Here is a 27680-nt window from a genome sequence, read left to right on the forward strand (position 1 = left end):
TCCGCACACTCCCAGAAAACGGTCAGTTTCTGCCTAGAAACACCCACTTCCTGTCAATCACTCACCGATCACTTCAACGATGAAAATTCTTCGTTCGGACGTGAGTAAATCTACTAAGTTTTGTGCTAAATTACTTAGCGCATGCGCACTGCGTACCATGCGCATTTTTGCCTTAATCGCTCCGTTGCGAAAATCAGCAACGAGCGAACAACTCATAATGACCCCCATGATGTAGTGAGCTGAGGGGTGTTGGGATGCCCCTCTGTGCTTTTGCGTGCAATGTGACATCCTCCCCCTTCATCTCCCCCATTAGCCTCTACACGGCATGCTGCGGGTCTGTGTACTAGTAGCAGGCTGACAGTGTTGTGTCTGTCCGGCATACTTGTTTTACCTGTAGATAGATACTGAACGTTATATAATGATTTCTAGGAGAAATGGCAAGTAATGTGTCAATCACAAAAGGTGCTTAACTTTGGTATTTAAGGGGAAAAAGCAGAATCTATGTGGAATTGCTGTTTTAATATCTGATGTGCTTTATTCCTATTAGCCCACATTCAGCACCCATCCTCCCATCAAAAGCTTAATGTTGCCCCTACTAGTTACCGTCACATATATGTAGCGCGCTTTTACCCACACAGGCGTCAGTTGTACAAAACATCACAGAATGACATTTGCACGGGGAGCTGCATATTTCCAGCCTTCTTCTGGCTCGTAGTATAGTAGCTGTCCCACTTATCAGTCACCTGTGGTGCAACTCTAAAACTAACCTGGGTGAGCAGCATTGGCCATACCTAAAATGAATATACACCGCAGCGTGACTGGCTGATGTGACCGTTTGGGGACGGAGAAGGGATGGGCACGGCCAACATTACAGAAAATGGGGGAGTGTTGGGCTCCATTTTCTGTGCGTGCTGAGGACAGTAGCCGAATCCTTGGGACCTTACGCCCATGGAGGGCTGAGCAAGAACACTGGCCATCCTCACCAATGTTCATGCAGAGTGATCCGATGCTGCGTTGCCAGATGCAGCAGCGGATCACAGGAGCCGTCTAGTTACACAAGACACACTCTGCGGCATTAGAATATTATAGCATTCAAAGATGCAGCAGCTGTGCTACTGAATCAGGCCAAGAGATAGGAGTAGAGCATAGGTTCTCAAACTCGGTCCTCAGGACCCCACAAAGTACATGTTTTGCAGGTCTCACAGAATCGCAAAATAAATAATTAAATAATTATCTCCACCTGCGGACCTTTTAAAATGTGTCAGTGAGTAATTAATACACCTGTGCACCTGCTGGGTTACCTGCAAAACATGCACTGTGTGGGGTCCTGAGGACCGAGTTTGAGAACCTCTGGAGTAGAGAAACTACCGTTGAGTAGGCTAATGGGCCCTACACACTTAAAGATTATCTGTCCAGTCTTTCTGATTGGTGCAAAAATCTGGTGATGTATGGAACCAAATGACAATTGACCATTTGCACTGGAAAACAGACAAAAATGGACTTTCAGACAAATTGGTTAAGTTTGTTTCATTAAACCAATTTATCTGAACAACCATTTTTGTCCATTTTCTAATTTTTTGGGAGCAAATGATTGATTGTCATTTGCTCCCAGATATTGCCAGATTTTCTTTCCAATCAGACAAATTGGACAGATAATCTTTAAGGTTGTATGGCACATTATCATACCGTCCCTTTAAACCGGGATGCTCATGGATTACACAAATTCTGTGGCTGATGACAGCCAGATGAAATGCATGCTTGATGTCAGCCAGGCACAGAACCTGTGTAATTCATGAGTGTCCCAGATCTACTTTTGTTCCTCCTGAAACAATCAGCCCAGAAACTACGGTTTTCCTGAACTTAGTATCCAAAGAATTCGATCAAATTTATAAGAGAGCTGGACATCTTAGATGGTCAGGGAATCTGAGTAGAAAGGAAAGACTAGCCCTAGCTGAGATCAAGGGATGGGACGATATCATAATTAAGCCCTCTGATAAAGGGGGTAACACGGTTTTGTGGCCTAAAGTATTATACATGAGGGAAGCACTAAGACAGCTTAATGATACAACCTGTTATCAGAGACTCACATTCAATCCCACCCAAAATTACAAGGAGGCCTATAACAACATGATTGAACGTGCTTTTACAAGAGGCGTTATTCTCAAGGAGGAACGTGATTTTTTACAAACCATTAATCCAAAGATTCCCACTTTTTACTTACTCCCGAAGGTCCACAAAAATCTACAGGAACCTCCGGGACGCCCCATTGTATCTGGGATAGGTGGACTCTCTGAGAAGGCGAGCATTTTCATAGATACTCATCTTAGATCACACGTGACTCAGTTAGCATCATACGTTAAAGATACGCCTGATGTTCTGAGAAGATTAAATGATATCCAACTGGAGGATAATTACATCTTAGTGAGTATGGACGTGGAGTCCCTTTATACTTGCATCTCCCACGATCTAGGTTTGAAAGCAGTGGAATATTTCCTGCGGATGGAAGGGATAGGTGATTTTCAACTTTTTCTTTTGCAGCTATTGAAATTTGTGCTGAACAGAAACTATTTTGTCTTTGATGATCGCTACTACCTCCAGGTAAGAGGGACAGCTATGGGGGCGGCCTGTGCGCCCACATATGCCAACCTCTTCCTGGGGTGGTGGGAAAGGGAACATGTATTTTCCGATGAAAAAGATCACCATACACGGCATATCATCACTTGGTTACGCTATATTGATGATGTCCTCATTATTTGGAGCGGCTCTGAATGTGAACTGCACGAGTTCCTTACAGAGTTAAATACCAACGATCTTAACTTGAGACTCACGATGAACCACAGCCGCCAGGAAATCCCCTTTCTTGACTTGAGAATCTATCGGGATGGAGGAAATATGCTGGCCACGGAATTACACCGAAAGGAGACTGCTACGAATAGCATTCTCCACAATTCCAGCTCACACTTTCCTCCCACTATATCTAATATACCAAAAGGGGAGTTCCTTAGGCTCAAGAGGAATTACTCCGATGTGGAAACCTACCGACATAGAAGCGAGGAGGTTACCATCCGTCTCAAGGAACGAGGATATAGTCATAGGTCCATCAAAAAAGCACGTAATTCCCTTCTAAAGACAAGTAGAAACTCACTTATTTTTCAAGAGAAAAAGGAAAGTGATCAAGAGGAACTCAGATTTGTGGGAGATTTTTGTCAGGAATGGAGACACCTTAAGAATGGTATACAAAAACATTGGCATGTGCTCCTATCTGACCCAGATCTGGCGACCAGCTTGGGAGACAAGGTCTCCATGAGCTGGAGGAGGTCACCTAATTTGAAGGATCATTGGGTACAAAGCCATTATCAGCGGAACCCCTCTATATCTCCTACAGTGAGGGGTACCTTCCCGTGTGGATCATGCAGGGCCTGTAATTTTATCTTACCGACACAGGAAATTACTGATAAATTTGGCAAGCAACATAGGATTAATGATTTCTTCAACTGTAAAACAACTAATGTGGTTTACTGTCTTCAGTGCCTATGTGGAAAAAGATATGTTGGTATAACCACACGCATGTTTAAACAGCGCATACTTGAACATGCAGGCACTATTAGGAATGTGGACAGAGACCTGCAGAACTTTCGACAGATCACGACGGTGGCGAGACATTTTTTCCTACACCGCCAGGATAAATGCCACAAGATGCAAGTTTTTGGCCTGGAAAAGGTTAAACTTGGTATTAGAGGAGGGGATATAATGCAGGAACTACTGAAAAAGGAGAGCCAGTGGACCTACATGTTGGGAAGTCTTGCTCCGCTTGGACTTAATGAACACATAAACTATACGGTGTTCCTGTAATAACCCCTTATATGATTTAGTGTCATCTTTTTTTGTCCTCATTTTGAATTTCTATATTTATTTTTATCTACACTTTGACCACGTCTATTTCTTCACAGTTCAAACATTCCAACTATTCTTCTATCCTCCTCACTTTTTTTTTTTCTCTCCTTTTATCCTACGACTCCTGTATCATTTTCTATTATCACACCCGTTTATTACACTACATTCAAAGGGACAAGTACTCACCTAATCATTTTTCATCTTTATCTCTCCCCATATTCCTTTTTCTCTAATCCATTGTATTATTTTCAAATTGGTATATTTTATCACTCTGGGTCATGTTTGTCATATATTTTTAACCCCCTCCCCCCCACACTTTTCCTTTCTCACGTACTCTCCTTTCAATAGATTAGTCTGATCGACCCACTAAAAATCACATATCTTTTTCACATATCACTCACTTCTTGTCCCTTTTATACATTCACATTCTCAGTTCAATCTTTATCACATAATAACCACACTGCATTAGGATTAATATTTCCTTTTCCTTATTTCTTTTTTTCCCTCCCCCCTCCCCCCCTTCTTTTTATTATACAACACTCATATCAATTTTTTCCGTCACTTCACGGCACTTTACATTTTCATCTTTGTTCACACATTTTCACCCGTTATTATTTCCGTCACTTATACTCACAGACATTACGGTGGGGTAGTACTGGGCTTCTCAGTGTAATTAACCAATAAGTATCCTTTAATTGCTTCATTTCATTCTTTACTGATATTTTCACAATTATTTTTATTTTTATTTTCCTACACTGTTTATAAACTTATTCTTATTCATTTAGTTATATTCCCTTTCTACACGTATTCATACATATCTACTTCAGTCAAAGTATATTTGTTTGCATACTTGGATCACACAGTTTTTTTAATTTTATTATTTATATTTATTTTTATATTTATTTTTGTCTTTATTTTTACATTTTCTTTATTTTTATATTTACATTTATATTTATATCCATATATTTCGTAATATTTATATTTATAGTTATATTTATACCTGCGTATATATACATATATATTGTTCTACCACTATTGAACCTCAAATTTTGACTTGATGTCTCTGATACCCCTCCAAGGATGTTTGTAATCAGTAATTATTAGACAAGGCCCAGTCTTTAATTTGCAATACAGGTGTGTTGGGTAAAACGCAACACATGGATTTACATACTAGCAAGGGCATTGGCTAATGCTCCTGTTTTAAGCACGTCACCTGAACACCACTATAGCCTGCAAGGTGAGCAAGCCTATGTGGTGAAACGTACGTCCTTTCCGGCTTCATGGGCTCCCCACTGCAGGGGGAGCCGTGACCAGCAGCATGAGCATACAGCGGCAGAAGTGGCTTTGAACGGCGGACAACGGCCGAACGGTATCCCCTTCTTCTTTCTCCTTTTTCCGGTTTTGACGGAGGCTCTGGCTCGGTGGCGCATCCGAATCCTGCAAGGCCTCGGCATCAGGGTTCGCCTAACACCACCTACGGGACCACGAGCCGCCGCCAGTTCTCTCTTTGTTTTTCACGGCACCACCCGCGGTCTCACTCTCATCTGTCCTCCGCTCTCTGATGAGGTCAGATAGCAGAAGAGATCCCCGGGTAAAGTGCTCACAGTTTCTTTTTTCCTCGGTCCCCCTGCTTTCTTTCTCCACTGTCCACACTTTAATCATTTATATTTTTCTACAATTGGGAATTTTCCCCTTCTGCATGGCAACTTAATAGCAGTTTAAACCATGGGTTATATTGAAATGTAATTGGCAGTACACATACAATTTGATACTGCCTTGCAGATTTAACTATGCGGCAGGAATCTATACAATATGATCTTGCCAACTGTTGCTAACACACTTTACTAGCTTGTCAGGCCATTTGTGTGCATTTAATTGTCATCTCAATCAGCTAATTAATTAGGCTGTTTGGGGGATTTTTTAAGCAGATATAACTATGCGGCAGGAACTTATACAATATGATCTTGCCAACGGTTGCTAACACACTTTACTAGCTTGTCAGGCCACTTGTGTGCATTTAATTGTCATCTCAATCAGCTAATTAATTAGGCTGTTTGGGGGATTTTTAAATTCCAAAACTTTTCTTCTTCTCACATTTCCATTTTTCTATATGTACAATTATCATTTTTCCAGTGGCGCATTTGGACCCTGCAATGCTTTTTGGCATCAAGGTTCACCTAACACCACGTGAGGATTAAAGGTACTCGTGCATCTCGTTTTTTTCTGGACACAGCTCACCCTCCCACTCTCATCTGCCCTCCGCTCTCAGATGAGGTCAGACAGCAGAAGGGTTAAGTGAACTAGAGTGCCCATTTTTTCTACCTTTCCGTCTCATTTGTTCTGCCCAGATATCATGTGCGAATAGTCACACGCACACGTGATACTCATGATACCACAATTAAATTTATCAATCTAGGATTGGCACAATATTACATTGTTCTGCAAAAAGGAAAATTATGCCATGTTAATCCTTGATTGTATATATTGTATATTCTTCATGATATGCCCAGCCAGCAGGTTGGGTAGCCACAGAGGAGGTGTGCCAATTTAACTTTCATAACTGTGTTATTTAAACTAGGATTCAGGTGAACATGTTAAATGTATATGCATATCTTCTCCTAGCCACAGGATTTGATGACCGTTAATATATCATGTATGCTACTGGCTGGAATACAGACAGATTACTGTCTTTTGAGTTGTAGAGGAATTATAGACTCAATATTTTATGATTATATATGATTTTGTTTAAATTTTTTGCCACAAGGACAAATTTTATGTCCAATATTATTTTCCTGGGGGAATTGTGTATATATTACTTGAGTTATATTACCCCTCATATATTTTAGTCTAAATTTGATAAACAAAGGTTATGTTTTAATTTAGATTCAACATTCCATCATCACACATTTATATTTGTTTAAAAAAGAGTGCTCCAAACAAAGGAATTTTCTTTTATCGGTGTTCTGTGGGCTCTACCACACACGTCGGTTATTTGTGTAATTCATGAGTGTCCCAGTTTAAAGGGATAGTATGGTAATATACCCGCCAACATTTTATACTTAAAAACCGCGCTATACTTTCAATGAAAATTTGGAGTAAAAAATTGGTGCAAAGCCCTTTTTGGCAGGTACAGACCATAAGTAAAAAGTACTGTACCTGCCAAAAAGGTATGGTTGGATGGTATGTGGTAAGCCTACTTATGACACAGCCTTTGCAATATCGTTTTGGGGGGTGGAAGGGTGGTTGTGCAATTGTGTAAAATAAAAAAAAATAAAAAAATAATTTCACATTTTTCAATAAAATGTATATGGTTTTACAATATTAGGGATTTACATTATTTTGGGCGATGTCTGTGATATACTGGTGCAATGGCACACTCAATCGCCTCGTTGCACCCCGATGTCATCTCAAAACCCACATTTTTTGTTTACAGCCAGATAGGGGGGTGTAAAAAAATATACCATCTCGGGCTACCCTAAGTGCAGTATGTGAGTGCTGGCCTGATTGAATGGACCCCTTAGTATTTATTTGTGGCTGTAGGCTGGCAGTAAATGCTGGGAGCTGTAGTTCCACACAGTTACGAGGAGCCTGCCTTTACATCAGCATATGGGAGATTGCACAAGAAAAAGTGATAAGAGTAATCGCAGCTACTGTACAACAGTCTCCTGCAGCTGATGATACCTGATATATAACACACACAGACAGATTGCATACAAGTCCGAGTGCTGGGTTGCTGCTGCTGCATCATGTCATCTGCACAGCACGGGTGCCCTCTGGTGGCGGAGAGGGCGCGGTGCTGCTGCTTACTGCTTCCGGGTGACAGTGATGGCGCAGGGAGCCGCCGGGAGTGTGCTGGCGAAGGAGCAGAAATATGACAGACAGCTCAGGTAGCGCCGCTTGTACCCGGCAGTGTATGTTGCTGGTTATTGTGTGGCCCATGCTGTGTTACTGTGTATGGGACATGGCGTCTCTGCTCTCCGCTGTGTGTACCCCTATAATATAGGGCCTATATATAATGCAGTGTATGTACCTTATACACCATACATGTGTCTACCACTGCGTGCTCTGGATAAACATGCTGGTGACCACACAGTACCCTGTATGCAGCATATCGCATATTCCTAGTTACAGTGCTCTAAGGTAGTCTCTGTATGTGTCATGCATGCTGCTATCCATACCATACAGTGCTTTCTGGGGGTAATTCTGAGTTGATCGCAGCAGCAAGTTTGTTAGCAATTGGGCAAAACCATGTGCACGGTGGGGGGGGGGCAGATATAACATTTGCAGAGACAGTTAGATGTGGGTGGGTTATATTGTTTCTGTGCAGGGTAAATACTGGCTGCTTATCTTTACACTGCAATTTAGATTTCCGTTTGAACACACCACACCCAAATCTAACTCTCTCTGCACATGTTATATCTGCCCCACCTGCAGTGCACATGGTTTTGACAAACTGCTAACAAATTTGCTGCTACGATAAAGTCTGAATTAGGCCCTCTATACGGTGTCCACATTACATGTCCTTGTTATAACTTACATGGCTTGTTATATATGTCAGTAGGCCTGTTATATAGGTCAGTATGTCATCATCATGGGTCTGTGCACCAGCCCCCGCACCCCCTGATCTTAATCATCATCACTGATCTTCCTCATCATCATCATCATCATCATCACTGATCTTCCTCATCATCATCATCATCATCACTGATCTTCCTCATCATCACTGATCTTCCTCATCATCACTGATCTTAATCATAATCACTGATCATCGCAGTAAGTAAAACACAATATTACCCCTCACCTTGATCACATGGGTGTATATAAGCTGTGTGCACGCACCTGTATGAGAATATACTTTCCTACCAGTATCAGCTGCGCAGACTCTAGTTTTGCACATTGGCCCTCATTCCGAGTTGTTCGCTCGCTAGCTGCTTTTAGCAGCATTGCACACGCTAGGCCGCCGCCCTCTGGGAGTGTATCTTAGCAGAATAGCGAACGAAAGATTAGCAGAATTGCTACTAAATAATTCCTTGCAGTTTCTGAGTATCTCCAGACCTACTCCTAGACTGCGATCACCTCAGTCCGTTTAGTTCCTGCTTTGAGGTCACAAACACGCCCTGCGTTCAGCCAGCCACTCCCCCGTTTCTCCAGCCACTCCTGCGTTTTTCCCTGGCACGCCTGCGTTTTTTAGCACACTCCCTGAAAACGGCCAATTACCTCCCAGAAACGCCCCTTTCCTGTCAATCACTCACCGATCAGCAGTGCGAATGAAAAGTGCCGCAGGAACACCAGCAAATCTACTAAGTTTTGTGTTAAATAACTTAGCACATGCGCGCTGCGTACCATGCGCATGCGCATTTTTCACCTAATCGATGCGTTGCGAAAAACGGCAACAAGCGAATAACTCGGAATGACCACCTTTAGGTCTCATTTGCTAATCTGCATGTAACTACAAGATGTGCACTGACCCACAGCAACCTGTCCACTCTTATCCATCTAGTGCAGGTTAGGCAAGTTCTCTTGTCTCTGTATGGGGCAGTTGGGATGGTGTAATGGTTAGCATTACTGCCTCACAGCATTGAGGTCATGGGTTTGATTCCCACCATGGCCCAAACTGTGTGGAGTTTGTATGTTCTCCCCGTGCTTGCATGGGTTTCTTCCGGGTGCACTGGTTTCCTCCCACATTCTAAACATAGCTCCAAACAAAATTAACCTGTGTGTGTACATGTGGTAGGGAATATAGATTGTAAGTTCCACTGGGAGCAGGGACTGATGTGAGTGGCCAAATATTCTCTGTAAAGCGCTGTGGAAAATATGTGTGCGCTATATAAATAACTGGTAGTAAATAATGTCTCTGCTTTACTTCCAGCTTTGAGCCTAATGAAATGTAAGATTAGTACTTTATTTGCCTTTTCACCAGCCACAGTTTATAAATACCTAGTATATACGCCTATATACAGCCAAGGCCCCATGCCAAATGTACATCCTCCTGCTCTTATCCAGCACACTGACAAGGGTACCCATGATGAGCCTGGTTTTTGGTTATTTACTATACAGGTTATGGGGTGACCATGGTCAGGAAGCCCTGGAATCAGCTCACGTGTGCCTGATAAATGCCACAGCCACTGGTACAGAGACCCTAAAGAACTTAGTGCTGCCTGGTGAGTAGAAAGCTGGTCTCATTAGCCCTGAATAACTACAACAATCTCTACAATGTATATACCTGTGGTTCCAAAACTTTTTCGAATCACGGCGCCCTAGAGTATCATATTGTTATTCATATCACCCCAAGGCCAAACGTTTCTTATACCCCTTTCAGACATGCAGCTAAATACCGGGTTTATTCCTGTGAACACGCATCAAACCAGGAATTCTGCATGTGTCATAGGACTTACTCCTGGGTCCCTGACCCTACTCCCGACCAGGGTCACGGAGCTTACACCCAGGAATTTACTGGCTGCTAGACCTGCAACTTCCCGGGTCACGTGCCTGAAAATAAGAATTTACTTACCGATAATTCTATTTCTCGGAGTCCGTAGTGGATGCTGGGGTTCCTGAAAGGACCATGGGGAATAGCGGCTCCGCAGGAGACAGGGCACAAAAAAGTAAAGCTTTACTAGGTCAGGTGGTGTGCACTGGCTCCTCCCCCTATGACCCTCCTCCAGACTCCAGTTAGGTACTGTGCCCGGACGAGCATACACAATAAGGGAGGCATTTTGAATCCCGGGTAAGACTCATACCAGCCACACCAATCACACCGTACAACTTGTGATCTAAACCCAGTTAACAGTATGACAACAGAAAGGGCCTCTTAAAGATGGCTCCTTAACAATAACCCGAATTAGTTAACAATAACTATGTACAAGTATTGCAGATAATCCGCACTTGGGATGGGCGCCCAGCATCCACTACGGACTCCGAGAAATAGAATTATCGGTAAGTAAATTCTTATTTTCTCTATCGTCCTAAGTGGATGCTGGGGTTCCTGAAAGGACCATGGGGATTATACCAAAGCTCCCAAACGGGCGGGAGAGTGCGGATGACTCTGCAGCACCGAATGAGAGAACTCCAGGTCCTCCTTTGCCAGGGTATCAAATTTGTAAAATTTTACAAACGTGTTCTCCCCCGACCACGTAGCTGCTCGGCAGAGTTGTAATGCCGAGACCCCTCGGGCAGCCGCCCAAGATGAGCCCACCTTCCTTGTGGAGTGGGCTTTTACAGTTTTAGGCTGTGGCAGGCCTGCCACAGAATGTGCAAGTTGAATTGTGTTACAAATCCAACGAGCAATCGACTGCTTAGAAGCAGGTGCGCCCAACTTGTTGGGTGCATACAATATAAACAGCGAGTCAGATTTTCTGACTCCAGCCGTCCTTGCAATGTATATTTTTAAGGCTCTGACAACGTCCAACAACTTGGAGTCCTCCAAGTCGCTAGTGGCCGCAGGCACCACAATAGGTTGGTTCAGATGAAATGCTGATACCACTTTAGGGAGAAAATGCGGACGAGTCCGCAGTTCTGCCCTATCCGAATGGAAGATTAGATAAGGACTTTTATAAGATAAAGCCGCCAATTCAGATACTCTCCTGGCAGAGGCCAGGGCTAGTAACATAGTCACTTTCAATGTGAGATATTTCAAATCCACCTTTTTCAATGGTTCAAACCAATGGGATTTGAGGAAATCTAAAACTACATTTAGATCCCACGGTGCCACCGGAGGCACCACAGGAGGCTGTATATGCAGTACTCCCTTGACAAAAGTCTGGACCTCAGGGACAGAGGCCAATTCTTTTTGGAAGAATATTGACAGGGCCGAAATTTGAACCTTAATGGATCCCAATTTGAGACCCATAGATAATCCTGATTGCAGGAAATGTAGGAAACGACCCAGTTGGAATTCCTCCGTCGGAACCCTCCGATCCTCGCACCACGCTACATATTTTCGCCAAATGCGGTGATAATGTTTCACGGTGACTTCCTTCCGTGCCTTAATCAAGGTAGGAATGACTTCTTCTGGAATGCCTTTCCCTTTTAGGATCTGGCGTTCAACCGCCATGGCGTCAAACGCAGCCGCGGTAAGTCTTGAAAAAGACAGGGACCCTGCTGTAGCAGGTCCCTTCTCAGAGGTAGAGGCCACGGTTCGTCCGTGAGCATCTCTTGAAGTTCCGGATACCAAGTCCTTCTCGGCCAATCCGGAACCACTAGTATTGTTCTTACTCTTCTTTGCCGTATGATCTTCAATACCTTTGGTATGAGCGGCAGAGGAGGAAACACATACACTGACTGGTACACCCAAGGAGTTACCAGTGCGTCCACAGCTATTGCCTGTGGATCTCTTGACCTGGCGCAATATTTGTCCAGTTTCTTGTTGAGGCGAGACGCCATCATGTCTACAATTGGTCTTTCCCAACGGTCTATTAACATGTTGAAGACTTCTGGATGTAGACCCCACTCTCCCGGATGAAGATCGTGTCTGCTGAGGAAGTCTGCTTCCCAGTTGTCCACGCCCGGGATGAACACTGCTGACAGTGCTATCACGTGATTCTCCGCCCAGCGAAGAATCTTGGCAGCTTCTGCCATTGCACTCCTGCTTCTTGTGCCGCCCTGCCTGTTTACATGGGCGACCGCCGTGATGTTGTCCGACCGAATCAACACCGGCTTTCCTTGCAGGAGAAGTTCCGCCTGGCTTAGAGCATTGTAGATTGCTCTTAGTTCCAGAATGTTTATGTGAAGAGACTTTTCCAGACTCGTCCATACTCCCTGGAAGTTTCTTCCTTGTGTGACTGCTCCCCAGCCTCTCAGGCTGGCGTCCGTGGTCACCAGGATCCAATCCTGAATGCCGAATCTGCGGCCTTCTAATAGGTGAGCCTTCTGCAACCACCACAGAAGTGACACCCTTGTCTTTGGTGACAGGGTTATTCGCAGGTGCATCTGCAGATGCGACCCTGACCATTTGTCCAACAGATCCCTTTGGAATATTCTTGCATGGAATCTGCCGAATGGAATTGCTTCGTAAGAAGCCACCATTTTTCCCAGGACTCTTGTGCATTGATGTACTGACACTTTTCCTGGTTTTAGGAGGTTCCTGACCAGATCGGATAACTCCTTGGCTTTTTCCTCTGGAAGGAAAACCTTTTTCTGAACCGTGTCCAGAATCATTCCTAGGAACAGCAGACGAGTTGTCGGGATTAAATGGGATTTTGGAATATTCAGAATCCACCCGTGTTGTCTTAGCACCTCTTGAGATAGTGCTAAAGCTGTCTCCAGCTGTTCTCTGGACCTTGCCCTTATTAGGAGATCGTCCAAGTATGGGATAACTAATACGCCTTTTCTTCGAAGAAGAATCATCATCTCGGCCATTACCTTGGTAAAGACCCGAGGCGCCGTGGACAATCCGAACGGCAGCGTCTGAAACTGATAGTGACAGTTTTGAACAATGAACCTGAGGTACCCCTGGTGTGCGGGGTAAATCGGAACGTGTAGATACGCATCCTTGATGTCCAAGGATACCATAAAGTCCCCTTCTTCCAGGTTCGCTATCACTGCTCTGAGTGACTCCATCTTGAACTTGAACTTTTTTATGTAGAGGTTCAAGGACTTCAGATTTAGAATAGGCCTTACCGAGCCATCCGGCTTCGGTACCACAAATAGAGTGGAATAATACCCCTTTCCTTGTTGTAATAGGGGTACTTTGACTATCACCTGCTGAGCGTACAGCTTGTGAATGGCTTCCAACACCCTCTCCCTTTCGGAAGAGACGGTTGGTAAGGCAGACTTCAGGAAACGATGAGGAGGATCCGTCTCTAATTCCAACCTGTACCCCTGAGATATTATCTGCAGGATCCAGGGGTCTACCTGCGAGTGAGCCCACTGCGCGCTGTAATTTTTGAGACGGCCCCCCACTGTCCCCGAGTCCGCTTGAGAGGCCCCAGCGTCATGCTGAGGTTTTTGCAGGAGCCGGGGAGGGCTTCTGTTCCTGGGAAGGAGCTGCCTGTTGGTGTCTCTTCCCTCTTCCTCTGCCTCGTGGCAGGTATGACAAGCCCTTTGCTCTCTTATTTTTGTAGGAGCGAAAAGGCTGCGGTTGAAAGGTCGGTGCCTTTCTCTGTTGGGGAGTGACTTGAGGTAAAAAAGTGGATTTCCCGGCAGTAGCCGTGGCCACCAAGTCTGATAGACCAACTCCAAATAACTCCTCCCCTTTATACGGCAAAACCTCCATGTGACGTTTTGAATCCGCATCGCCTGTCCACTGTCGTGTCCATAAGGCTCTTCTGGCTGAAATGGACATAGCACTCACCCGAGATGCCAGTGTGCAAATATCCCTCTGTGCATCACGCATATAGATAAATGCATCCTTTATTTGTTCTAACGACAGTAAAACATTGTCCCTATCTAGGGTATCAATATTTTCAATCAGGGATTCTGACCAAACTACTCCAGCACTGCACATCCAGGCAGTTGCTATAGCTGGTCGTAGTATAACACCTGCATGTGTGTATATATTCTTTTGAATAACTTCCATCTTTCTATCTGATGGATCCTTAAGTGCGGCCGTCTCAGGAGAGGGTAACGCCACTTGTTTGGATAAGCGTGTGAGCGCCTTGTCCACCTTAGGGGGTGTTTCCCAGCGCGCCCTAACCTCTGGCGGGAAAGGGTATAATGCCAATAACTTTTTTGAAATTATCAACTTTTTATCAGGAGCAACCCACGCTTCATCACACACGTCATTTAATTCTTCTGATTCAGGAAAAACTGTTTGTAGTTTTTTCACACCATACATAATACCCTGTTTTACGGTATCTGTAGTATCAGCTAAATGTAACGTCTCCTTCATTGCCAAAATCATATAACGTGTGGCCCTACTGGAAAATACGTTTGAATTTCTACCGTCGTCACTGGAATCAGTGCCCGTGTCTGGGTCTGTGTCGACCGACTGAGGCAAAGGGCGTTTTACAGCCCCTGACGGTGTTTGAGGCGCCTGGACAGGCATTAATTGATTGTCCGGCCGCCTCATGTCCTCAACTGACTGTTTAAGGGAAGATAAACCATCACGTAATTCCACAAATAAAGGCATCCATTCTGGTGTCGACCCCCTGGGGGGTGACATCTGCATATTTGGCAATTGCTCCGCCTCCACACCAATATCGTCCTCATACATGTCGACACCACGTACCGACACACACCGCAAACTCACAGGGAATGCTCTAATGAAGACAGGACCCACTAGCCCTTTTGGGGAGACAGAGGGAGAGTCTGCCAGCACACACCACAAAGCGCTATATATACAAGGGATATCCTTATATTAAGTGCTCCCTTATAGCTGCTTTAATATATATATATATATAGCCATTAATGTGCCCCCCCTCTCTGTTTTACCCTGTTTCTGTAGTGCAGTGCAGGGGAGAGACCTGGGAGCCGTTCTGACCAGCGGAGCTGTGACAGAAAATGGCGCCGTGTGCTGAGGAGATAGGCCCCGCCCCTTTTTCGGCGGGTTCTTCTCCCGCTATTTTTCCAGTCAGGCAGGGGTTAAATATCTCCATATAGCCCCTATGGGCTATATGTGAGGTATTTTTAGCCTTGTATAAGGTTTATATTTGCCTCTCAGAGCGCCCCCCCCCAGCGCTCTGCACCCTCAGTGACTGCCCAGTGAAGTGTGCTGAGAGGAAAATGGCGCACAGCTGCAGTGCTGTGCGCTACCTTATGAAGACTGAGGAGTCTTCAGCCGCCGGTTTCCGGACCTCTTCACGCTTCAGCATCTGCAAGGGGGTCGGCGGCGCGGCTCCGGGACCGGACTCCACGGCTGGGCCTGTGTTCGATCCCTCTGGAGCTAATGGTGTCCAGTAGCCAAGCAGCAAATCCACTCTGCATGCAGGTGAGTTTACTACTTTCCCCCTAAGTCCCACGTTGCAGTGATCCTGTTGCCAGCAGGACTCACTGTAAAGAAAAAAACCTAAACTAAACTTTCTCTAAGCAGCTCTTTAGGAGAGCCACCTAGATTGCACCCTTCTCGTTCGGGCACAAAATCTAACTGGAGTCTGGAGGAGGGTCATAGGGGGAGGAGCCAGTGCACACCACCTGACCTAGTAAAGCTTTACTTTTTTGTGCCCTGTCTCCTGCGGAGCCGCTATTCCCCATGGTCCTTTCAGGAACCCCAGCATCCACTTAGGACGATAGAGAAAGGGGGATAATGGAGAAATTCTGGGGAAAAAAGGTCTGAATGAAGTGCAGTGTGTTTATATGTCGTCCTTATGGTCAGGTATGTGCTGAGAAACGATTCGCACACGTTTTATGATAGGCAAAACCAGTGCTGGTGACTGCCAATCACATTGACTATAATTTGAATTGGTCCTGGACCATCAACCCAGGGCACCCCTGCAAGTGCCCCAAGGCACCCAGTTTGGGAACCACTGGTATATACAGAGACAGCGCTGTTTATATGTTGCGTGGATAGTGTTCTGTTTTAAATATAATCCTTTCTCATAAATCCTGTTGTGGTTCCAGAAATGTTTTATCACAGCTGAGATATTTCCTAATTAATGCACTTACATTTGTAATGTGACTGATCAGTATAATTGGCAGGTGCAGGCTGCCACCTCACCTAATAAACCCTACACACTGGGCGATATCACTCAAAGATATGAACGATCTTGTTCATTAATAATGAATAATTAATGAACAAGATACCGTTCATATCTTTGAGTGTGGAGGCACCAGCGATGAACAATGCGCGGCCCCGTGCTCGTTCATCGCTGGTGCCCCGTTGGCTGTGCTTGCAGGCTAATATGGACGATCTCGTCCATATTTGCCTGCACTTCTATGGAGCCGGGGGATGGGGGGAGTGAAGAAACTTCACTCCCCCCGTCACTGCCCCCCCACCGTCGGGCAGCTCGGCGGCGAATCGGACAATGTGTAGGGCCCTTAAGACTGTCTTACACCAGTGCTTCCCAAACTTTTTTGAATCACGGACTCCCGAGTGGAGAAGCATTTTATTTTCACTGCACCCTTAGGCCAAATTTTTTTTATTGTGAAACCATCTTTGGTTTTGCCTATCGCACGGACCATATATAATTTGATTTGGTCATGGACCACCAGCCCGTTGCACCCAGTTTGGGAACCACTGTTTCTCTGACGTCCTAGTGGATGCTGGGAACTCCGTAAGGACCATGGGGAATAGCGGGCTCCGAAGGAGGCTGGGCACTCTAGAAAGATTTAGGACTACATGGTGTGTACTGGCTCCTCCCACTATGACCCTCCTCCAAGCCTCAGTTAGATTTCGTGCCCGGCCGAGGTTGGATGCACACTAGGGGCTCTCCTGAGCCCTTAGAAAGAAAGTATAATTTTAGGTTTTTTATTTTCAGTGAGACCTGCTGGCAACAGGCTCACTGCAGCGAGGGACTAAGGGGAGAAGAAGCGAACTCGCCTGCTTGCAGCCGGATTGGGCTTCTTAGGCTACTGGACACCATTAGCTCCAGAGGGATCGACCGCAGGCCCAGTCCTTGGCGTTCGGTCCCGGAGCCGCGCCGCCGTCCCCCTTACAGAGCCAGAAGCAAGAAGAGGTCCGGAAAATCGGCGGCAGAAGACATCAGTCTTCACCAAGGTAGCGCACAGCACTGCAGCTGTGCGCCATTGCTCCTCATGCACACTTCACACTCCGGTCACTGAGGGTGCAGGGCGCTTGGGGGGGGGGGCGCCCTGAGCTGCAATAAAAACACCTTGGCTGGCAAAAATACCACAATATATAGCCCTAGAGGCTATATATGTGGTAAATTCCCCTGCCAGAATCCAGAAAAAAGCGGGAGAATAGGCCGCGGAAAAGGGGCGGTGCTATCTCCCTCAGACACACTGGCGCCATTTCTCCTTCACAGATCCGCTGGAAGGAAGCTCCCTGGCTCTCCCCTGCAGTCTACACTTCAGAACAGGGTAAAAACAGAGAGGGGGGGCACTAAATTTGGGCGCAATACATATATAATATAAAAAGCAGCTATAGGGGACATAACTTAGTTAGTCCCTGCATTATATAGCGCTCTGGTGTGTGCTGGCATACTCTCACTCTGTCCCCCCCAAAGGGCTTTTGTGGGTCCTGTCCTCATTCGGAGCACTCCTTGTGTGTGTGTCGGTACGGCTGTGTCGACATGTTTGATGAGGATAATGATGTGGAGGCGGAGCAGATGCCTTTAGAAGGGATGTCACCCCCTGCGGGGCAGACACCTGAGTGGATGGGCTTATGGAAAGTAATGAGTGCACGTATAGACTCCTTATATAAGCAAATCGACGACATGCCAAATGTGGGACAGCCGACTTCTCAGCTCGTGCCTGCCCAGGCGTCGCATGGGTCGTCAGGGGCTCTAAAACGCCCGCTACCTCAAGCAGACCCAGATGTCGACACGGATACTGACACCAGTGTCGACGACGATGAGTCAAACCTGATGCCCACTAAGGCCATTCACTGTATGATTGAGGCAATGAAAGAGGTGTTAAACATTTCTGATATAACTACTGGTACCACTAAAAAGGGTATTATGTTTGGAGAGAAAAAACTACCCGTAGTTTTTCCCCCATCAGATGAATTAAATGAAGTGTGTGAAGAAGCGTGGGCTTTCCCTGATAAAAAATTGGTAATTCCTAAGAAGGTACTAATGGCGTTCCCTTTCCCGCCAGAGGATAGGTCACGTTGGGAAACACCCCCTAGAGTGGATAAAGCGCTCACACGTTTGTCTAAAAAGGTGGCACTACCGTCTCCGGATACGGCCGCCCTCAAGGAACCTGCTGATAGAAAGCAGGAGGCGAACCTGAAGTCTGTATATACACACACAGGCATTATACTTAGGCCAGCTATTGCGTCAGCTTGGATGTGCAGTGCTGCCGCTGCGTGGTCAGATAAACTGTCAGAAAATATTGACACATTAGACAGAGACACGATCCTGTTAACCATAGACCATATAAAAGACTCAGTCTTATATATGAGAGATGCACAAAGGGAAATCTGCCGATTGGCATCTAAAGTAAGTGCATTGTCCTTTTCTGCTAGGAGAGGCTTATGGACTCGCCAGTGGACAGGAGATGCAGATTCAAAAAAGCACATGGAAGTGTTACCATATAAGGGTGAGGAATTATTTGGGGATGGTCTCTCGGACCTAGTTTCCACAGCAACGTCTGGGAAGTCAGCATTTTTACCCCATGTCCCCTCACAGCCTAAGAAGGCGCCGTTTTATCAGGTTCAGTCCTTTCGGACCCAGAAAAACAGGCGTGGAAAAGGCGGGTCCTTTCTGTCCAGAGGCAGAGGTAGGGGAAAAAGACTGCAACAAACAGCAGGTTCCCAGGAGCAAAAGTCCTCCCCCGCTTCTTCTTCCAAGTCCGCCGCATGACGGTGGGGCTCCACAGGCGGAGCCAGGTACGGTGGGGGGCCGCCTCAAGAATTTCAGCGATCAGTGGGCTCGCTCACAGGTGGATCCCTGGATCCTTCAAATAGTATCTCAGGGGTACAAACTGGAATTCGAGGCGTCTCCACCCCACCGGTTCCTAAAATCTGCCTTGCCGATTGCTCCCTCAGACAGGGAGGCGGTGCTAGCGGCAATTCACAAGCTGTATTCCCAGCAGGTGATAATCAAGGTACCCCTACTTCAACAAGGCCGGGGTTACTATTCCACACTATTTGTGGTACCGAAACCGGACGGTTCGGTGAGACCCATTTTAAATTTGAAATCCTTGAACACATACATAAAAAAATTCAAGTTCAAGATGGAATCGCTCAGGGCGGTTATTGCGAGCCTGGACGAGGGGGATTACATGGTATCCCTGGACATCAAGGATGCTTACTTGCATGTCCCCATTTACCATCCTCACCAGGAGTACCTCAGATTTGTGGTACAGGATTGCCATTACCAATTCCAGACGCTGCCGTTTGGACTGTCCACGGCACCGAGGGTATTTACCAAGGTGATGGCGGAAATGATGATACTCCTTCGAAAAAAGGGAGTTTTAATTATCCCGTACTTGGACGATCTCCTAATAAAAGCGAGGTCCACGGAACAGTTGTTGGTGGGAGTAGCACTATCTCAGGAGGTGCTGCACCAGCACGGCTGGATTCTGAATATCCCAAAGTCACAGCTGGTTCCGACGACACGTCTAATGTTCCTGGGAATGATTCTGGATACAGTCCAGAAAAAAGTGTTTCTCCCGGAGGAGAAAGCCAGGGAGTTGTCATCTCTAGTCAGAGACCTCCTGAAACCAAAACAGGTATCAGTGCATCGCTGCACGCGGGTCCTGGGAAAGATGGACAGGACTGGGTCCTGGTGACCACGGATGCCAGCCTTCGAGGCTGGGGGGCAGTCACACAGGGAAGAAACTTTCAAGGACTATGGTCGAGTCAGGAGACTTCCCTTCACATAAATATTCTGGAACTAAGGGCCATCTACAATGCCCTAAGTCAAGCAAAATCCCTGCTCCTACACCAGCCGGTGCTGATCCAGTCAGACAACATCACGGCAGTCGCCCATGTAAATCGACAGGGCGGCACAAGAAGCAGGATGGCGATGGCGGAAGCCACAAGAATTCTCAGATGGGCGGAGAATCATGTACTAGCACTGTCAGCAGTGTTCATTCCGGGAGTGGACAACTGGGAAGCAGACTTCCTCAGCAGACACGACCTCCACCCGGGAGAGTGGGGACTTCATCCAGAAGTCTTCCAGATGCTGGTAAACCGTTGGGAAAAACCACAGGTGGACATGATGGCGTCCCGCCTCAACAAAAAGTTAAAAAGATATTGCCCCTGGTCAAGGGACCCTCAGGCGATAGCTGTGGACGCTCTAGTGACACCGTGGGTGTACCAGTCGGTTTATGTGTTCCCTCCTCTGCCTCTCATACCAAAGGTATTGAGAATAATAAGAAAGCGAGGAGTAAACACCATTCTCGTGGTACCCGGAACTTCAAGAGATGCTCTCAGAGGACCCGTGGCCTCTACCGCTCAGACAGGACCTGCTACAACAGGGGCCCTGTCTGTTCCAAGACTTACCGCGGCTGCGTTTGACGGCATGGCGGTTGAACACCGGATCCTAAAGGAAAAGGGTATTCCGGAAGAAGTCATTCCTACGCTTATTAAGGCCAGGAAAGATGTTACGGCAAAGCATTATCACCGCATATGGCGGAAATATGTTGCATGGTGCGAGGCCAAAAAGGCCCCAACAGAGGAATTTCAACTAGGTCGATTTCTGCATTTCCTGCAAGCAGGAGTGAATATGGGCCTAAAACTAGGCTCCATTAAAGTACAGATCTCGGCTCTGTCGATTTTCTTTCAAAAAGAACTAGCTTCAGTACCTGAAGTTCAGACATTTGTGAAAGGAGTGCTGCATATTCAGCCCCCGTTTGTGCCTCCTGTGGCACCTTGGGATCTCAACGTGGTGTTGAGTTTCTTAAAATCACATTGGTTTGAGCCACTAAAAACCGTGGATCTGAAATATCTCACGTGGAAAGTGGTCATGTTATTGGCCTTGGCTTCAGCCAGGCGAGTGTCAGAATTGGCGGCTTTATCATGTAAAAGCCCTTATCTGATTTTCCATATGGATAGGGCAGAATTGAGGACTCGTCCCCAATTTCTCCCTAAGGTGGTGTCAGCGTTTCACCTGAACCAGCCTATTGTGGTGCCTGCGGCTACTAGGGATTTGGAGGACTCCAAGTTGCTAGACGTTGTCAGGGCCCTGAAAATATATGTTTCCAGGACGGCTGGAGTCAGAAACTCTGACTCGCTGTTTATCCTGTATGCACCCAACAAGCTGGGTGCTCCTGCTTCTAAGCAGTCTATTGCTCGCTGGATTTGTAGTACAATTCAGCTTGCACATTCTGTGGCAGGCCTGCCACAGCCAAAATCTGTAAATGCCCATTCCACAAGGAAGGTGGGCTCATCTTGGGCGGCTGCCCGAGGGGTCTCGGCTTTACAACTTTGCCGAGCAGCTACTTGGTCAGGGGCAAACACGTTTGCAAAATTCTACAAATTTGATACCCTGGCTGAGGAGGACCTGGAGTTCTCTCATTCGGTGCGAGTCATCCGCACTCTCCCGCCCTTTTGGGAGCTTTGGTATAATCCCCATGGTCCTTACGGAGTTCCCAGCATCCACTAGGACGTCAGAGAAAATAAGAATTTACTCACCGGTAATTCTATTTCTCGTAGTCCGTAGTGGATGCTGGGCGCCCATCCCAAGTGCGGATTGTCTGCAATACTTGTAAATAGTTATTGTTAACTAAAGGGTTATTGTTGAGCCATCTGTTGAGAGGCTCAGTTGTTTTCATACTGTCAAACTGGATATAGTATCACGAGTTGTACGGTGTGATTGGTGTGGCTGGTAAGAGTCTTACCCGGGATTCTAAATCCTTCCTTATTATGTCTGCTCGTCCGGGCACGGTGTCCTAACTGAGGCTTGGAGGAGGGTCATAGTGGGAGGAGCCAGTGCACACCAGGTAGTCCTAAATCTTTCTAGAGTGCCCAGCCTCCTTCGGAGCCCGCTATTCCCCATGGTCCTTACGGAGTTCCCAGCATCCACTACGGACTACGAGAAATAGAATTACCGGTGAGTAAATTCTTATTTTTACACACCGCATACCACTATTATGCCCACTGTATACCACCCTGCCTGAGGTACACAGCGACCATGCCTATCTGCCACATTGATTTGTGTGTGTCACATGATACAACAATTGGACTGTTGGGTAGTGTATGACTGGAATTACCCTGCTGAGTGCTATGATATTATGGGAAAGCCTCTGCCCCATTTACTGCTTATCATTACATACTTATATCTATCTACAGTATGTGTCACTCTCTATACTTCACCCTTACATGCTGTTACATAAAACAACAGGACCTACATGTAAACGCTTCATCCCGTGTGGTCTGTGTTCCAGGTATTGGCTCCTTCACTATTGTGGACGGTAATGTAGTCAGCGCGGAGGATGTCGGCAACAAGTAAGTCTGCTCTCACAATGATGAGACATGCCATAACACAATACAGGTGCTTTATATAAGTTATAGAGACTAGTGACATGTCAGGGGTGTGAGCAATGCTCTCCAGCTGGAATGTAGGATGGAAGTCCATGTAGATCACAGTGACTGATGCCTCCTTACATTACTGGCAGGGCCCGTGTGTCTTCCTTCAGCACAGTGATTCCTGGGGGGAGATGTCTCACACCTACTAAAGACTGGAGGAGATGATTATTGTTACCAATCAGCTTCTGCAAAGCAGCTTTACTGCTGAATGTTTGCACTGACCGTTCATGTTACGTTTCTGCTGTTTGTGACCATTGGTGAACAACAGGATCTGTAGCCACATGTGTTGAACCCCAGTCTGTAACACTTGTGCAGTGACGGACTTGATGTTTCCTGTTGGCTAATGATCGCAGTCCCGGTCACGGCTTACTGCCTAGCCTGATCAGTGCTTGGTCTGAACCACTTAGCTTTTGTTGCAGAATAGTCCTCACAAAATCACCATACTGTGTATAGGAACAGTGTAATGCTTGGGTTGGCTATAGATTGCTCTAGCCCAGGCTTTCCCAACCTCTGTCCTCAAGGCACACTACAGCTGGGTGCACATTTGACAAGAGTTTTTAACGATACCGTTAACAATATTTTTGTACATATTGTCTAGTGTGTACGCACTGTATCATTAACGATGTGCGCTCCTGCAGGTCATTAACGACCCCGTCTGTGCAGGGAAATTTGGACTATATAGTCTAAAACTGCATGCTCGGCCCGTCGGCAGGGTGATGTCACTGAATGATATTGTTGGTGATATTGTTTCATGTGTACGCACTATATCGTTAACCCGGGAGTCAAGAACAAACACGAGACGATATTGCTCATAGAGCGTATCTTCTAATGTGTACCCGGCTTAACAGTCCAGGTTTTAGTGATATCCAGGCTTAAGCACAGGTGACTTAATTAGTATCTCAGCTATTTTGATTTAACCATCTGTGCGGAAAGCTGGATATCACTAAAACCTGCACTGTTAGTGTGCCTTGAAGAACGCGATTGAGAGTGCCTGCTCTAGCCACTTGCAAGTGGAACTAGCTAACAAAGAGACGCACACTGTGGTGCAATGTAAATGGCTTCATTTGTAGAGTGTTAAGTGCTCTTTTTCCTGTTGCGTGAGTTAATATAAATCTCTCTCCCTCCAGCTTTTTCCTCGAGAGAAGAAGTATCGGGAAGGTAAGATTTTTTTGTTTTATTTTGAAATAAATGGTAATCGGTGGAATCAATTTACAAAGTGCCCACCTGCTACACCACATGTAATGGAGCAGCTGTTGCTCATTGGCACGGTTCCCAGATCTGTCAGGTGATTCTCAGGTCATTATGTACGGGCATATGGGTTTGGGACAGACTTCTCACTTTATCAGAGTGGGACTTGGTACAGTGGGGATCAGACTGATGAAACTCTCAGACTCCAGAGGACTCTGTGGGGCTGTTTCATCTCAGTGCGATGTGCTACTGACTATGGCAGTGATACTGGGCTGGGCACTTATCCGCCATATTCTGTACCATTGACGTTGCACGTTTTCCTGTTCATCTCTGTGGGGTACAAGGAAACACTTTCCATGTCTCTGGCTGCAATATTCCGTCCTGGAAAAGCTCTTCACTCCCATCGTATAAAAATGACCCCAGCCCTATATATACTATTTATATTATTATAGCGCTTACAAGATCCTGTGCTTATTCTGCTGCTTCACGCGGCTTACTCATAAATGCTTGTAATACGTCATGTTTCATTAACAGAATCGGGCCCAATCCACCATGGAGCTTTTGCAAGAACTAAATGAAGACGTCACAGGACACTTCATTCCTGAGGTTTGCAGATGTTTATCAGTAAACGATTATTGTTGTCTCATACCAGATTGTTGTACTGTATATGTTATGTTATAATATCATAGGCTATCCTCATCCGTTTAAAAAAAAAAAAAGTAATCCAATGTGTTAATTCGTTTGGAAATGTACATTTTTGCTGCGGCCGTCTTGGGCAGATTTGGAGGGGAGAGGAGCAGAAACGATGTCTTAGAATTACAGGAATTGCTCCTGATCGGCGTGTGACTGCTGAGCTGAACATTGTGGCAGAAAGTCACTTATTATATGCACATAGGGCCCGAATCAGAATTGGACGCAGTGGCGTTTCTTTTTCTCAGATGGCCAGTGTTTTGCTAATATTCACGGTGACCTTTACTGCGCACGCGTGTACTGCATTTGCGATAAGAGCACCCAGTTACATAATCACAATGAGATGAGAAGACCACTGCAGAGCACTTGTAAATCTGGACAGTAACCAAACTTAAACACACAAAGAGGCGGTTCTCTCTCGCAGTACCACTGCCACAGTGGCTATACTTGGTAAACGTTACATGGTTCAATCTGCGCGATCCAGGACTTACTTGAGCAGTCGATTTTGGATGGATGCAGCATCGATGTCGGAGTGCACACACCTACTGGCGGATCTGCATAGTGCTCAGATAAGTGGCCATTTCACGTTTTGCACAGTTCAGCTCACGCTCGTACATGTGGGAAAGGCTTAAACTAGCATTTGCATGTTTTCGCACTTATTCTGCGTAAGGGATGGCAGTAGCGTAAGCATTAGCGTCCAGTTCTGAATCAGGCCCATACTCATTACAGTGCACACTCCTTTAAAATTTCTCTGTCCTCGGAAAAACTCTTTAGCCACTTGCCTGGCTTTGTTGCCTCAGATGCGACCAGTCAGAAATCTCAATGTGCGAGGGCTGCTGGGTGCAACGTTTCCAATCATCAATGAACTGATTTTTTGGCCATCTCTGTTTTGGGAAAAAATATTAGCCAGTCAAGTGTTTAGAGGCTATGTAATGCTTTAATTAAAGTGATAACTTCCTTCCATTTTGCAGAACCCAGACAAGCTTCTAGATAATGATCCATCTTTCTTCTGCAAGTTCACTTTAGTGATCGCCACTCAGCTGCCAGAGAGGTGCGTCTGCATTCGCCAAGATCTGCGAGCCTGGCGTTCAGTTATGTGACTTCTAATCTCACTAATCTGTCTGTTTGTTTTAGCTCTTTGCTGCACTTGGCTGAATCCCTCTGGAACTATAATATTCCTCTGTTGATTTGCCGGACTTATGGTTTTATTGGCTACATGAGAATTATTGTAAAGGAACATACGAGTAAGATTGTTTTTTGTATTTTTATGGTAAAAAAAAAAAAAAGTCAAATGTTTTTGGCATTTTGCCAGAGATCCGGCCCATGTGTCTAAAATCGTGATCGCGGCACTCGTGCCGTGGCACCATTTTCAAACAGGCCGTACTGTAAAGGGTGCCAGTTTCAAATGTTGTAGATGCACCTGGCGCAATTTTGAATAGACTACAGCAGCACTACCTAAAATGATATTCTGTTCTTGATTAAACCCAGTATCTCCAGGCTAAAAGCCTTTGGCAGCTACCAATGCAGGCTGGCCCATAGTTAAGATCCAGTGGGAATTAGCTGACACTACCCAGGAGGTGTTGCAGAAAAGGGGCCACACATACTCAGAAATAGGCAGTTCCCGGTGCCCAAGGTAGAAGCCTGGAAGAAGTGGTTCCAGTTGCCACTTCCACTTGGAAGTGGTTCCAGGTACTGTTATAGGAATCTTTGAGGACTGAGTTTGGGAATCAGTAGGTTAGAGTATAGTTTTTCTAAATTGTGCCGGATGCGTTTGTGAGAAGGAAATGCATGAAATGGGGCTACAGCAGCAGACTGTGGTATGGAGTCGTTAGGTGTTCAGAAGACCTCAATGTTAATAATAACAATAAAAAAACAGCAATGCCTCTAAATACTGCACTCTATTCAAAGACTAATACAAGGCAAAGAATAATATATGATCATATTTGATATAATACAAAAAAGAGTTATGGTAGACTTACCTTTGTTAACCTTGGGGTGTAGGTGGTTGGATAGGACTGGGCACCAAACAGTTGAAACTTTTATAGCACCAGGGATGCTCCGGTCCTCCCCCCCCCCCCCCCCCCCCTATACATCGCCCACAGCCCAGGCTATTCCGTTTTCGTAACAAGCCCAAAGCAGCATAGGATAGAAGGAAGAATCACACTCTCACACAACAGAGAAGGGAAACGGTGAACAAGAGGAAAAAACCATAAAAGCAAGGTGCGTCACGGTGGTTGCCCTGTGGACTCTATGGACTTTGAAGAAAGAGAGTTAACAAAGGTAAGTCTACCATAACTCTCCTTTTCTTCTTCAGGGTCAGTAGGGCTCTGCATGGAATACCTTGGAGATGTCTCAATGCAGTTATTCAAGGGAGGGGAAACTCCTGAGCTGAGAGGAGAATATGGTGTCCAAATGAAGCATCCTGAGAGACAAAAGTATCAAAGGCATAGAACCCATCCGCCGAGACTGGCATCCGTGGTGAGAAGTACCCAATCCGTGCTCCAGAAGGGTCCAAGAGAGACGTCTGTAGCCACCAGACTTAGGACGGTCGAACCTCCAGAGAGAGAACCATCGTCTGGCATCTGATCAGATGCAACTGCCCATTCCATCTAGAGAGGATCAGGAATTGAAAGGGTCTGGAGTGGAACTAGGCGTACCCCACCATGTCGAAGGTAGAGACTATGGACCTCAAGATTGACACTGAGTGGATTGACACTTGGCTGTGAAGTAATTTTCACAATCTTGTCTGCTGGTATAAAAATTTGCTGTACCTGATAATCCAGGAGAGCTCCCAGTTAAAACATCTTTTGCAAAGGCATCAGGGATGACTTTTTCCAGTTGATTAGCCAGCCTTGTGTTTGCAGAAAGGCAATAGTCA

The 27680-nt window shown here is 45.9% G+C and overlaps 1 protein-coding gene across 2 annotated transcripts in view; it reads left to right on the top strand.

The window, feature by feature from the left end:
- The first annotated feature begins 7640 nt into the window (after positions 1 to 7640).
- Positions 7641 to 27680, top strand: part of NAE1 (NEDD8 activating enzyme E1 subunit 1) — a 79042-nt gene continuing 59002 nt past the window's right edge. The window contains exons 1-7 of one of the 2 annotated variants that reach the window (XM_063945544.1): positions 7641 to 7781; positions 9952 to 10055; positions 22783 to 22843; positions 24052 to 24082; positions 24647 to 24718; positions 25774 to 25853; positions 25937 to 26046. In XM_063945544.1, coding sequence (XP_063801614.1) covers positions 7720 to 7781; positions 9952 to 10055; positions 22783 to 22843; positions 24052 to 24082; positions 24647 to 24718; positions 25774 to 25853; positions 25937 to 26046 — 520 coding nt within the window. In that variant the 5' untranslated portion in view covers positions 7641 to 7719. The remainder of the gene's footprint in view (positions 7782 to 9951; positions 10056 to 22782; positions 22844 to 24051; positions 24083 to 24646; positions 24719 to 25773; positions 25854 to 25936; positions 26047 to 27680) is intronic. The other variant, XM_063945545.1, reaches the window with a different exon arrangement.

This window comes from Pseudophryne corroboree, chromosome 11 (assembly GCF_028390025.1).
Source record: "Pseudophryne corroboree isolate aPseCor3 chromosome 11, aPseCor3.hap2, whole genome shotgun sequence".
Taxonomy (NCBI): Eukaryota; Metazoa; Chordata; class Amphibia; order Anura; family Myobatrachidae; genus Pseudophryne; species Pseudophryne corroboree.